The following is a 15,279-nucleotide window of genomic DNA, read 5'->3' as shown; positions in this document are numbered from 1 at the left end:
GAAAATATGAGTTGGTTACCTTATTATTCTGTAGTATTACATATAGTTTTTAATTATGTAAATAAGTTGACATTTTGTATAATTTAACCCTTTACCTCATATAGACGTGCTTTGACGGCTTTGCGAAACCCCCTTTCTTTGAGGCCTCAAACAATGAAAACTTACCCTATTTAGGCCTCAAACACAGTTTTTCGTTTGCGAAATGTTGTTAAAAAAAGTGATTATTTATTCGGCGACGCCCCCTATCAAAAAGGTACATCACGGGGTTGCCAGAAGGGGGATGTGCTCACAATATGCTCATGAGGTAAAGGGTTATACAAAAGTAATCCATTATTAGCGATCAATGTGCTCATCAATAAACCATCACAGATTAATTAATATTTTTGATTATATTCAATAAGTTAATATGAATTATCTATTGCTACAAGATCCCATATCTATCAATCAAGCTTTACCTTTCTATACTCATCTAGGTGCCTTTAGTCTGTTTAAATTGCACTTTATACAAATGGTTGATTTTAAGAACAATTTATGTTCGTACGCAATGCTATTTCACATTAAACACATTAGGAACAAAGCGTGATGGTTTCCATTTCATGATATGATCTCATAAATGAAAAAAGTTACATGCATGCTATGTAGCGGTGAAAATTGGCATTTTTGAGTAAATACCTAGATGGAAAGACAAATACCTTTGTAATTACCTCACCATTTACAAAAACGTTACCTTTATTTCAACAAACCGCATATTATGATTTTTATGAACGTCGTCATGAGAACATAAAAGTGGTATGCTGTAATTAGAAATGCCTTTTTATATGATCGTTGTTATAATGTGACCGAAACTAACTGCTACATGGTGGTAACATCGCTACATATGTTAAAATTCAACTATATATCTCGTAAACATGCTTTCTTTATTACTCAATTTCACTGTCTAGTTAAAATTGGTATTTTACCAAGAAAATCGATTAAATCAGAATGCAGTATTAATTTGCTATCTGAATAGACTGTTCAAGACATTAAAGAAAGTGCTCTATCATCCTCTATGCTGAATGAGTAATGTATAGCATACGTATTACATTCAATTTGATGAAAATAAGTGAATGACTTTCTTTAGTTTTAGCATTAAAATCGTTGCTTATTCGAACACTGTCGGGTCCGCGACCTGCAACTACTATAATATAATCATAATGTTTCCATAAAAGTTGTAACCAATGTAGAACTCGAACCAATGCAAAACCTTAACAACTAGGCCACCACCTGATTCATTGACTGCTTTACTGTTGAATTTGCTCAAAATACGTCTGTATACGTCAAAATAAGTTTGTTTACTCCATTAGTCTGTTAACTACTGTGCATTCATTTTAAATACATTTCCCCTCTTGATAAAGTAATAAAATCATTGACTCTCATCGACACACATATTTATTTTTATTATAATTTGAATGGTGAAAAATGTTTATTTCAGAAATAAAAGATTTCAACTATATGTTCATGAATAGAGTTCAAATCATTCTCTTTTTAAAATTTATGCAGGTAAGATAAAACGGTAGTATTTCATTTGATATGAGGATATTATGTACATGTAATCATTCTACGATAAGTTCATTGAATAAATGCATCAGGGTAAGGGTCAATATTAATGAGCTTTTTTTTCTTTTTGCTTGAATCAAAACTGAAACCACAAACACTAATCATAGACATATAATGATAAATTACCTAGAAGAGCTGTAAAATATTGGTGGTAAACATTACTGACTGGATATACTACATCACACTAGGAAAGAAAAACCTCATTACAATTTTAATTGGTTCTTAAGAAATTCTTTGATTGAAGGAATCTAACAATAAACAAAGTTAGAGAAAAATGATGTATGGAAGACGGAAGCGGATGTTAAGTCTTATTAACCTGGTTTTCTTAGAGAGCACATTGAATTGATTCAGAATTCTTCTCTGTAAAGAAGGAAATATTTTTTCTGTTGCAAACTTGGTAGAAAAGCTTTTTATTGCAAGATCTATTGTGTAGTATTGTCTGTAATATGCTAGTCTTTGACCTTGAGCCTTCATCCTCCATGTATTAAGGTCACATTTCCATTGCTTAGCATTAAACATAATTGTTTCAATTGCGTTACTAAGTTAGAATTAATAATGAAATAAAATTATGATACGGGCATATCAAACAGGCTAGAGTCATCTTACATGTATGTTGTGTATATATTATCTATGTAAAATCTGTCAGATTTACTACCCTTTGTTCTAACTACATCAAAACGCCACTGGTTTGTCTGAAACTGAAAAATAACGTTTATTTTTTATTTATGTATTATTTATGTTGCTGTAGAAAACTTTAACTTTATGCCCCGGTCACATATTCACGGATAATGCCACGGAAGAGCTACGGTCTAATCGTTCACGGATTACTACGGAAATGTGAAATTCCGTAGTCCGCTACGGTTCCAGTACGGACACACAACGGTATGTGTACGAAGTCCAACGGATTTACCACCAAAGTCCCCCGGAGAGACACGGATTGCTACGGACTGACACGGTTTAATACGGAGCGACACGAATCAGGACGGACGCACTACGGATACACTACGGTCTGCTACGGTATAAGCACGGGTTAGTACGGATAAGTACGGTCTGATACGGAAAAGAACGTATTGATACGGAGAAAAACGAATTGCCACGGATCTATACGGACTTAATACATCCGTCCACAACCTCTTGCTTTCTCATTTTCAAAATGCTTCAAAAGAAAAGAACACCTAGAAAACGAATTGCAGCGTGCTGAGCATTCAGCCTAATCGCGTCCGAACCCCGAGACACATCAGGTCCAATTAAAGTGAATTTCTTGAAGGACGCTGGATCCTCAACAAGTTCGACCATGAGAGCCTCATACTTAACATGAAGGGGTCTTCGTAAAAGCCCATCTCTAATCCACCATCGCGTCTGTCTTCTAATACCTGATTAGATATGGACTAGTAATCATTAATAAAAAATGTTGATCAATACTGCTTCTCTTTTAATTTTAAGATTTGCTGTTTATCTTAAAATTACATTAATTATCGTGATGTTTATGTAAAAAGCTTGTTAATTAATCTTATTATCACTCAAGGGCCAGTGTCCGAGGCTTATGAGACACTTCGTTTTATGTACATATTTACTCCATTTTTACGATCCAATGTTTGTAAAATATGTAACATTAAATGTTATTCTATTTCTTATGAATTCTAGTACGATATTAATATAAATTTACTTCTATGCATGTCATCAAGCAACTAGACCACTGCCTCCGCATTCTGAGCCATTTCAATATAAAGTTGCAGCCAGTAAATGGCAATTATCATTTATTAAATGTTTGTGCAAATACATATGTCTGTTTTTAACAAGAAGGTAGTATTTATACACTTGAAAAAGTACATGATACTTAATTAATCCGTACTAAACAGTGATGGGCCGTACCATTCCGTACCGTTTCGTGTTGCAACGCAATAAACCGTATAAGACCGTGTTAATCCTTGCCTCTCCGTAGTACAACGTATTACGATCGTGGCTTTCCGTGGCAATGCCGTATTAATCCGTATTAAACCGTAGCTTATACGTAGGGTCACCGTACAAATACGTAGTTCTCCGTACCAAACCGTGGAAATCCTTGACAAGTTGGTGGACTACGAACCAGTACGGACTATTACGGTTTTCGTACGGACCAGTACGAATCAGTACGGATTAATACGGACTAGTAGGGATACGCTACGGTTGATTTTTCCGTAGCAAATTTTTGTGCATGTTCAAAAATTGTCAAGGATCGCTACGGATATACAAGGACTACTACGATTGATTACGGTTTCAATACGGAGAGCTACTGACCAGTACGGGTAGCTACGGACGATGCCGGAATTAATCCGTGGCTCTTCCGTGGGCGTATTCCGTGAATATGTGACCGGGGTATTAGAGAAGATAAAAGCATAATCCCGGTGTAGCTAGCAGATTTGTTACCTGTATGTTACCTGTTCACGCCGATCATGTGGCTAAATTGGCCGGGACGTTGCATCTTTGGCATTTATATCTAACGGTGTCTGTCAGAGAACTAGTTCATCGATATTCTTAAAGTATTCGTGTTTACAACCTTTGGGACTTTTATATGTGTAACATTGCCTATTTTTTATATGTGAAACATTGTCTATTTTTTATATGTGTACCATTGCCTATTTTTATATGTGTAACATTGCCTACTACCAATCGTTGCACTACCGGAATAGAGTTTTATTGCAAATAGTTATGTCTGAACTGGCTTTTTATTATCAATCGTGCTACCAAAAATGTTAGATTTTTTCAATTATTCCACCTATAGAATGATATGCTCAAATTATTTTGCTCCGTTAATATTGATACTTAGTTCCTGCTCCTGTCTGACAGAGACAACATCTTGCACGCGAAAACAGCGCAGCTTTGCCTCCAGGAACCTCCAACACACATATTCATAACCATGATATCAAATTCTTTTTTGACATTGACTGAATACAATTGCATGCTTGAGGAAAATTATGATTGAAACAAAATGATGGAATAAATTTTGGGGTTGCCTTCCTACTTTTTAGTCACTAAAATACTAAAATTTAGGAGCGCCATACCTTAAGATAAATCGAATGTATTGATTGGTTTTATCAAATAAGTAAGTCGTATAATACATACTGATGTGTAAATCATTGTATCAAATAAATTTACATCTTCACATATCATAAAATAAGTGTAAGGTTTAGATACCCTTTGCACTATTATTTTCGGTTAATTCGGCACAATTCGCACGTGCAATTAAAAAGCAATCATATTTAAGCTTCAGTTAATTAACAAGTTTACATTCAATATTTTTGGATTCTTTGCAATATTAAAGTACTTGTGTTTTATTTGTGAGGAGTGTATTGTTTTCCAGTCTGCTCTTCAACTCTTCAAATATTTCAGCGAATGTTTGTAAACAGACGCTGTGTTTATATTCATGCCACCTATCTTCTACAGGCTGTTCATGCTTCTCATTAAAAGAAATTGACTGGAACTAAAATTCTTGGCATTTTTATCGGGCAATTTTATAAACAATTTCAGTTAATGTAGAAAATATTCAAGAAACGCGCAGTCAATATCAGTGGTGCAAGATATACAACATTGTTGCAATGTATAAAACAATCAATGTTAGCTATTAGTGTGAAAACATTGATACCGTATTAATGTCGATACGTAAAAAATGATATCGGTTATAGTAAGATTTGTAAGTAATTAATTCTACTTAAAGTGACATTATGCCCATCCAAGGGTATATAGTGAGTGAACGGGTGAAGATCAAAATATGTTTTCATTTTGCCATAATCCCTTTTAATTAAATAATCAAGTTCGCATAGTTTGTAAAAAGAGAGGGGCAGTCTTTTTAAATTTTAGGCAGATTTATAATTTTATTCTAAACATTTTCCAATATCAACTGTTGGTCAAACACCATTTTGACAGTCAATCTTTTGAAATATAAAGTCAATTAAGTTCAACTTGACTATGAAAATTTGAGTATAATGTCACTTTAAGACGGTGCTAGTGGGCTTGGACAGTGGTTTACATTTTTTATTACCGTAAATGAACAGGCTCGAAGTACGTGGTACAGAAAAGTGAATTTGTGTTAAATCTAATGATTCAGCCTCTATACATATTTTATAGGAAAAATTAAATAAACTTCTTCGTAAATGTTCGAAACAATATTTATTTCGAGTGCAATCACCGGACTTTTCACCCTGAAGATCTTAAAAAAGGACTTTATTTACGCTCTCACCCTTTTTTCAAAACATACTGACATCAGTTTGGCACCGCCCAAAACACATACTGATACCAGCTGAGCACCGCCCAGAACACATACCGACATGAACATTAAAACAGGCATAGGCACTTCCGGTGTATGTAATTCAAATTCAATTAAGTGAATAATGACGGCATCAATATTATCAAAACAGGTGTAATATTATAATATATCGTGTAGATATTCAATAAATCATACTGGCAATAAAACACAATATTTATCAAGAGTATATTCCGAAATCATAATTCTGATATCAGTTTCAAAACAATCTTGTATGCTGAACGTTTTATTAGTTGTTATATTGAAGTTTTAAGTATTTTGTTGGCATTCGTCTTGTTATTTGTTTTAATTAAAAGTGTTAGATACTCTGCTGACTGGTATACAACCTGTATGCAAGAACTGTTTACCATTGACAACAATCTGGATACAAAGTAATCCCTGGGAAGCATTAATCACAACAAAATTACATGAAAACTGCAGATTCGGTTTCATTGAGGTTGTACATGAAGGATAATGAATAAGTGCAACATACCTCACGCCCACTAGCACCGACTTGAGCGGTTCTCAATTCTCAACACTTAATTGTACTGGAATCAATGATCCTGTATGACCAGAAAATATAACAACAAAACTATTATGTTTTATCACATTTTCCAAGACCTTTCAAATAGAATTCTGCTTGAAAGACCCTGCATTTTCAAAGTGCTTTGTGTATTGCAAATCGATTTGAAGTCTGAGTGTGCGGTTGTGAGAAAAAAAAAGAAATGTAACATATTTTTGTGTCTATTTTGTGGTGTATTTGATGTTTCTTTCATTGTTTTCTCGTAGTTACAAGTCCTTCTCACACATTTTCACTCGATGACACCCGGTGTTATATGCAATGTTTGGATATTTAAAGGACATAACGTTCCCTCTTCCAGTGGGTAAACAGACTGTCAAAAATAATACAACATGAATTAATTCATTGAGCATTTACCAAAGTATTTCAAGTATTTCCTATTTTATCAGTTCTATTCAATTTTCAACTGCACACATACTTCATACTCAAGATAAAAAACACAAAATAAAAACAACAACAAACACGTCAAGTATGTAAATTTCAAATAAACAAACTTATTTATTTATGGATATTTGTTCTTAAAATATAATTTATTATAGTGATTTATACGTCTATTCCCAGATTCTCAAACAGAGTTTTGTATGGAATTTAAATCATTACAGATAATCAGGAAACGCCGTTTATTACCTTCCAACTGGCTTAATTACAGACGGAATTCCAAGGTCTATCATTCATGATAAATAGGGTACCATTTTATTGTAAAAACAGAGATCTTACAAACCAATCTATCACTGCGATTATAAGAATACTTTGCTACAATATTGTGTCTTTTCAAGACAGAAATTATCAATATAGCATTAATTTCTCTAAATGCACAACCGCTGAATTAAAAGTAAATATCTTTAAATGTAATTCTGATTTATTCATGATTATTTGATTTATTCTAGTGAAGGGTTTTTAAAATTCCTTTCCATTCCCATGATTCCATTCCATTGCCATGATTCCATTCTATTTTATTCTATTCTAGAACGTGTGTCAGTAAATGATGCACCTTATTCCGTAGTTTTGAATAAAAATGTATTCAAATATTCAAATGCAACTCTTCTTCGTATGATCCATTTTACTCAGGACCTATAACTTCATCGATACATCTAGTATAATAAAGTAAAGGTCGTTCGAATAAAGTCCAGAGAATCAAGAAAAAAAAAAGAATGATATTTTTGAATAATGGTATGTTTGTTTCGATAATCTAGAAATTGTGAGTACAACAGAACGCTGTTACGGTATATCTGTTCTTAGTTTTTCGTAAAAAAATATAACAAATTAGATATACTGTAACGGCGTTCTGTTGTACTCACAATGTCTAGATTTTTCAGGGTTGTAGCAGGTGTCCAGGGGCGGGGTTGAGTTGGGTGTCCAAACACTGATACTGCCACCTGTGGGATGTACCAACTTGCCGTGCTCTATACTGGGAACCAAGACCAGTCTATTTTGGTTCAGCTAGTGAAGGATCAAAGAAATTAATCTTTAAATTTTATCCTCATTTTATGCAATTCACCAGTCGCTTTTACATTTCACCTGTTTCTCTGCTGAAATCATGCTCATTAAATGTTTAAAGAAATTATAATTATATAGCACAAAAGAAACTGAATAACAATTAGTATCAAACTTGTTCATGTAAGAAAATGCAGACTAGGTTTACTCTAAAACGGTGCCATAGACAACAATAATAAATTGTACTTGAAATAAATCAACAAGATCAATTATCATCATTTAATTTGTGTTTAAATCTATAAACTTAAAATGCGCTGAGATTGGAATATGTGCAACCATAGCAAAACATTTCCTAGACTTTCACGTTTTATAGGTGAACTTAAAAACAAAAACCTTTTAACACAAGAATTCATTGCATCTTTAACTATTCAATTTCAAATGTGAAAATTTGCTATATATACAAATCAGTGAAGATCAGTGGTGAATGGTTTTAAATCAGATTATATTGGCAGTGAAACAACTAGAATGTCAGGGTTTGTCTGACAGTGCTGACTTTGATCGCACAAATATTACAAAAACCGACGATTTTATCTGGATAATTTTAGTGGTAAGGTATGCCGTGAATTGGAAGGTGTTATAAATGCAAAAAACGACGTCGTTGTTGTTTTAGTTGAAAAAGACAATCATGTACATTATGTACTTACATGAGTTGCAAGATGTTTAAATGTTCTTTGTCAATAAAATTGAATACATGTATTGCTCTAACCGGTGGATGCATGAAATATTGAGAAAAGTTCACTGTAAATACTTTTAAAGTAACAGAGTATATAAATCTTGTTTTCACTGTGGCTCAATTATATTTTCTTACTCTTGATACTAACTACAGCAGATCCCAGTGTTGTATGGAAGCTATAAATTTTGCCATTTACTTTATCATGACATTGGTATTTCTATCTGATCATGTGTTGACTGCGATAACTCAGCGACTTGTCATTTACATTAACCTACCTCCGTTCTAATCATTTACTGCACTTTCAGTGAAAATATTTTATCCTTTTAATTGCATGTAATAGAGTCTTTGACTGAGTGGTTGCAAGGTCATTGGATTCTTTCATGTAATGAAGCTATCCAACTAGCTTACGAACCATACGTCGGTAGTTCTACCCAGGTGCCCGCTCGGGCCTGAAATAATGCACGGAGGGGCACTTGAGGTCTTCGTCCCACAATAAAGCTAGAAATGACCATATGAGCTTGACAGTGTTGGTGCAACGTAAAACCCGAACAAAAAAACAACAACAACAACAACAAAAAAAACAAAAAAAGCACTTGGCGCTTCCGAAGTTAATTCTAGAGTACAGTTTGTATCATTCCGACAACGATATATATAAGGTAAATAGTTCTTAAAGCTTTATAAATGCTATTACAATGTATATATTTCAGACGTTCGCGAGGTGTTTGACCTTTTCGATTTTTGGGATGGCAGAGACGGATTGATAGGTGCTGAGAAAGTTGGCGATCTCTTGAGATGTTTAGGCTTGAACCCAACAGTCGCGGTTGTTAAGAAACACGGTGGCACTGAAAAACCAGGTCAGGTTCAATTATTTTTTATCCAAAAAAAGAGAAGAAAAAGACGGGTTTATTGTCGACAGTATCATGCATAAGTCATTTACATTGCAATGATAAAAAATGACATGTATACGATGATTTCCAAAGTGAAAATTTCAAAGGTTCATAAAATTCTACCATAACTTTGTTATATATGTATTTAAAGATTTCGGGCCACTTGTGGCTGAGCGGTTACTGTTAATGGTTTATCCCTACGTGATTGTAAAAGGCGAGTAAATGGGTTCAAATAATTGGAGTATATGCATCTCTTAGCACAGCACGTGAGGTGGTTTCGACCCCTGGTGTTGCTTTGAAGTTTGTAACATCCGAGGTTAGCTAAAATCATCTTTCCTTTTTCTGCGCTATATGACGCTGTCAAATACAGATTTCGCACGAGAACATTTGTGTTTTACTTACTCTCACTGCGCACCACATTAATTTTATGCTCCCTGTATGCTTGTTAGGTCGTGATGACGTTTATGGCGTAACTTTAAAAAGCTAATATACGATGTTAAAAAAGGAGAAAAAACTTCATGTTACTGTAGAAATTATTTTTACAATAAGAAAAAATGTAACGATGAAAAACACGTTTTCAAAGTCATATTGAAATCTATACATTGCGTAAATAACTGTATAGATCTATATATGTTTTAATGAATAATTTTAATGTAATACTTTTTAGCTCACCTGAGCTTGCTCAGGGTGAGCTATTAGGATCGGTGAATGTCCGTCGTCCGTCGTACGTCCACAATTGCTTGTGAACACACTAGTGGTCACACTTATGACTCAATCATCATCAAACTGTGTCAGGATGCTTGTTTAGTCAATTGCTCGGATGAGTTCGAAACTGGGTCATTTCGGATGGAAAACTAGGTCAAAGGAGCTAAAAATAGAAAAACCTTGTGAACACTCTAGTGGTCACATTTTTGAACCAATCATCATCAAACTTGGTCAGAATGCTTGTCTAGTCAATTGCTTGGATGAGTTCGAACATGGGTCATCTCTAATGAAAAACTAGGTCACAGGAGCTAAAAATAGAAAAACCTTGTGAACACTCTAGTGGTCACATTTTTGACCCAATCATCATCAAACTTTGTCAGGATGCTTGTCTAGATAATTGCGCAGATGAGCTTGAATATTGGTCATCTCTGATGAAAAACTAGGTCACAGGAGCTATAAATAGAAAAACCTTGTGAACACTCTAGTGGTCACATTTTTTACCCAATCATCATCAAACTTAGTGTGGATGCTTGTCTAGTCAATTGCTCAGATGAGTTCGAACATGGTTTATCTCCGATGAAAAACTAGGTCACAGGAGCTATAAATAGAAAAACCTTGTGAACACTCTAGTGGTCACATTTTTTACCCAATTATTAAGAAACCTTGTCAGGATGCTTGTTTAGTCAATTGTTTGGATGAGTTCGAACATGGGTCATCTCGGGTGGAAAACTAGGTCACAGGAGCTAAAAATAGAAAAATCTTGCGAACAGTCTAGTGGTCACATTTTTGACCCAATCATCATCAAACTTTGTCAGAATGCTTGTCTAGTCGATGCTTGGATAAGTTTGAACATGATTTATCTCGGATGGAAAACTAGGTCACAGGAGCTAAAAATAGACAAACCTTGTGAACACTCTAGCGTCACATTTTTGACTCAATTATCATCAAACTTGGTCAGGATGCTTGTCTAGGTAATTGCTCGAATGTCAAGCTCGAATATGGGTCAAAAACTAGGTCACACTGCTCAAATATGGATAATCCTTGTAAACACTAGTGGACACATTTTTGACACACCTGTCATGAAACTTGGTCAGAACGCTTGTCTAGGTAATTGTTCGGATGAGTTTGACGGGTCAGGTGAGCGATCTAGGGCCATCTTGGCCCTCTTGTTTTATTTAACAGGAGAAAAACAGTTCAGTTTCGAAGAGTTCCTTCCAATTGTAAAATCAATTCTGAAAATTGAAGACACTGGTACATATGCTGAGTTCTGCGAGGCGTTTAAATCATTCGATAGAGAAGGCATGGGATTTATAACTGCCGGGGAGATGAATTATATGTTGTCAGCAATGGGTATATCTGATTACTGTGATTTTTGTATCGTTGATAATTTGTACAATCTATGATACAATGAAGAAAACTATATTAATACAAAAAGTATATACTAAAGTATAATAACAACAATTGAGACCACACCCTTTGAAAATTAAGTTACAATCATGGCTGCGTATTGTGTTCACAATGTCTAACCAAATTAATGGATCGGGTCTTTAAGGTGATAGCTTAAAGTTAATATTCATAAAAAAAATAGAACGATTTTAATAATGAATTAAATCGGCTGACATGATCATTGTAGGTGAACGATTGACGGACGCAGAAACAGATGCCATAATGACGGATACAGACACACAGCCTGATATTGACGGTAATCTAAAATATGAAGGTATGTATCTCTATATATATACTATATTGTTGCGTTAATTACTAAAATATACATCAATATTGACCATGTTACATATATGAACTGTCATGGAACTTTGTTAAATAGTCAAAGAAAATTGAAAGTCTTTGACATACGTACCCGGGTCAGTCTTTATGATGATACCTTATACAGACTGATATAGGCATCTATATCTTGCCTTCAGAGGAAACGACGTATCCTGACGTCAATGTCGTATAAAGAGAAATACAGTATCACAAACTTAATGCTAGCACACAATCAAAGTACGCGTAACTTAAAAAATACACTTAATAATGATAAACTACTGACTTACACAGAATTTGTGTGTATTAATGAGCCAATTACTTATGATTTTTTTATTAAAACAAATGGAGATATTCTCAAATAAAAAGGGTTTCCTGTTTTAAGATTTATTTTTTTTCCAAAAGAGTCCATCTGTAATATTTTTGTGATAGTTTAATTGATATTTGCTTGACTTTTGATATTCATACTTGTAATGGGTGTATGGAGAAAGATTGTTTTGTGGGTTTTACTTTGATGGGAATTTTCTTTCAAACCAGATAATTGTTATTTAATATGCAAGAAAGGCAAAGTTTACACTGATATTGATATTTAAAAGGCACGGTTAAGCATAAGACTTACAGTTACGTTTGTTTGAAAGTATAATTATTCATAGTCTATCGTATGGGTCTGTGGTTGTAAAGATACATCTATTATTTCTCAGTTGGAACTGCAAGTTCACAATATGACATTGAATCTTCAATCAAATATCAGAACTGTTTTTGGTATTGGACGAATCGGGTGTAACCTCAATTGAACAAAAAGTTAATTCCAGATGTTAACTTTTTAAATTGGAGTAATTATAGGAAAGCCTAAAAAGATTTTTTTTTTCACTTTTCTTTAAGGTTGTCTATAATATGCATTCCAAGAATGAATTTACAAGCTCTTGGCTTGTAGCTTGTAGATATTAAAACTTTGTTCGACAAAATTGGTTGCTCAGAATATTGGTTAGTTAAGTCTGTTTCATGTATCATTTTTTTAAAGAAAAGTTAAAGTCTTTTTTTACAAGACCATGTTTTGCAATCTTGGCACAGTTCTGCGAATGATTCTTCGAAATGTCTAAATTTTTTGTTTGTTTTTGTTTTAAAAAGGAAAATTCCCAAATTCCCTTTGGGGCCTTTGTCGGACCGTATTTGGTACAAAAACGAATATGGTACAAATTTGTACCATATTCGGCCGAATATGGTACAACTGTCTAATTGTACCATATACGTATCTGCAGTTTTGGGGTAAAATGCCTGACCAAATATGGTACAAACTTGTACCATATTCGGATGAAAAATGTACCACATTCGTTCCGAATATGGTACACACTCATCATCGTCATCATCATCATCATCATCATCGTTATCTCATCATCATCACCATCATCATCATCATCATCATCATCATCATCATCATCATCATCATCATCATCATCATCATCATCATCATCATCATCATCATCATCATCATCATCATCATCATCATCATCATCATCATCATCATCATCATAACTACAATTTGCATCAACGTCATCAATACCATCATGAAAATAATCATCATCGTCATCTCATCATCATCATCATCATCATCATCATCATCATCACCATCATCATCGTCATCGTCATCATCATCATCGTCATCATCATCATCATCATCATAACTACAATTTGTATCAACGTCATCAATACCATCATGAAAATAATCATCATCGTCATCATCATCATCATCATCATCATCATCAGCATCATCATCATCATCATCATAATCATCATCATCGGCGGCCGGTAATCATTGGCGGCAACATAATAAAAAACTTTTTTCATCATCATCATTATAATCATTATCATCGGCCGATAAACATCGCAGTTATCATCATCACAATCATCAAACCCCAATCATCATCACCATTGTCATCATCATCAATTACATCATCATCGTCACCATTAACACCATCATCATCATCGTCACCATTAACGCCATTATCATCATCATCGTCATGATGATGACAAAAGTTTTGATGATGATGACGACGATCAAAATTACCGTCATCATCATCATCACAAACTTTTATCATCATTGTCATCATCATCACCATCATTATCACCACAATCATCAAGGTCATCATCATCATCAACACCATCATCATCATCACCATTATCATCATCGTAATGAAGATCACAAAAATGTGATGATGATAATTGCGATGTTTTTCGGTCGATGGTGATGATGATGACAAAAGTTTTGTAATGATGATAACGACGGTCAGCACATCATCATCATCATAATCTACCGATAAAAATCGCCGTCAGCATCATCAAAACACATTTGTCATCATAATCATCATCATTATTATAATCATCATCGACCGATAAACATCGCTGTCATAATCATCAAAATACGTTTGTTATCATCATCATCATCATCATCATCATCATCACATCAATTATCAACACCCCAATGATCATCATCGTTGTTATCTTCACCAACACCACCATCAACATCACCATCAAAACAAACATCATCATATCCATTATCATGATCGTAATGGTGATCACAAAAGTTTTTCTTGTGATGATAATGACAGCGATGTTTTCGGTCGATAATGAGGATGTTGTGATGATGATGACGACGATGAGAATATCATCATCATCATCGGCCAATAAACATCGCCATCATCATCATCACAAATATTTTGTTATCATCATCATCATTATCATCATCGTCGGCCGATAAACATCGCCGTCATCATCATCTAAAATCTTATCATCATCATTATAACCATCATCATCGTCCGATAAACATCGCTGTCATCATCATCCCAAAACGTTTGTTATCATCATCATCATCATCATTATCATCATCATCATCACCACAATCATCAAACCCCAATCATCATAACCACTGTCATCATCATCACCACCACCATCATCATCACAATTTTTTTACCATCATCATCATCACAAATGTTTTGTCATCATCATCATCATCACATATTCATTTTACATTTTGTATTTTATAATTTGTTTCATTCAAGAGATTCAACAAACTTGTACTTTTTTCATTTATTGGTATACTGACAGGATTTTTCAAAGTAATATTGAAGAACATAGAACAGCATTTAAATTTTAATCCAACTGTAGCATTTTGACCAGACATAATATACATATATACATTCATTTAAGTAGCAGCCAAAATATCCCAAATGTGCTTCGTAAAAAGTTACCATTAAATGAGCAAATGACAACAAATCATCAATCACAAAAATAACATAACAGGTTTCCA

At 34.0% G+C, this 15,279-nt stretch overlaps 1 protein-coding gene across 1 annotated transcript in view; it reads left to right on the top strand.

The window, feature by feature from the left end:
• LOC132731904 (myosin catalytic light chain LC-1, mantle muscle-like) overlaps nucleotides 1–15,279 on the top strand; it is a 36,629-nt gene that overhangs the window by 16,556 nt on the left and 4,794 nt on the right. Inside the window, exons 2-4 of the mRNA XM_060718202.1 lie at nucleotides 9,330–9,476; nucleotides 11,397–11,564; nucleotides 11,848–11,934. Coding sequence (XP_060574185.1) covers nucleotides 9,330–9,476; nucleotides 11,397–11,564; nucleotides 11,848–11,934 — 402 coding nt within the window. The remainder of the gene's footprint in view (nucleotides 1–9,329; nucleotides 9,477–11,396; nucleotides 11,565–11,847; nucleotides 11,935–15,279) is intronic.

This window comes from Ruditapes philippinarum, unplaced genomic scaffold (genome assembly GCF_026571515.1).
Source record: "Ruditapes philippinarum isolate M1 unplaced genomic scaffold, ASM2657151v2 ctg481_1_1_1_1, whole genome shotgun sequence".
Classification (NCBI taxonomy): Eukaryota; Metazoa; Mollusca; class Bivalvia; order Venerida; family Veneridae; genus Ruditapes; species Ruditapes philippinarum.
Note: the sequence above shows the minus strand (reverse complement) of the source record. Positions and strands in the feature narration are given on the sequence as shown.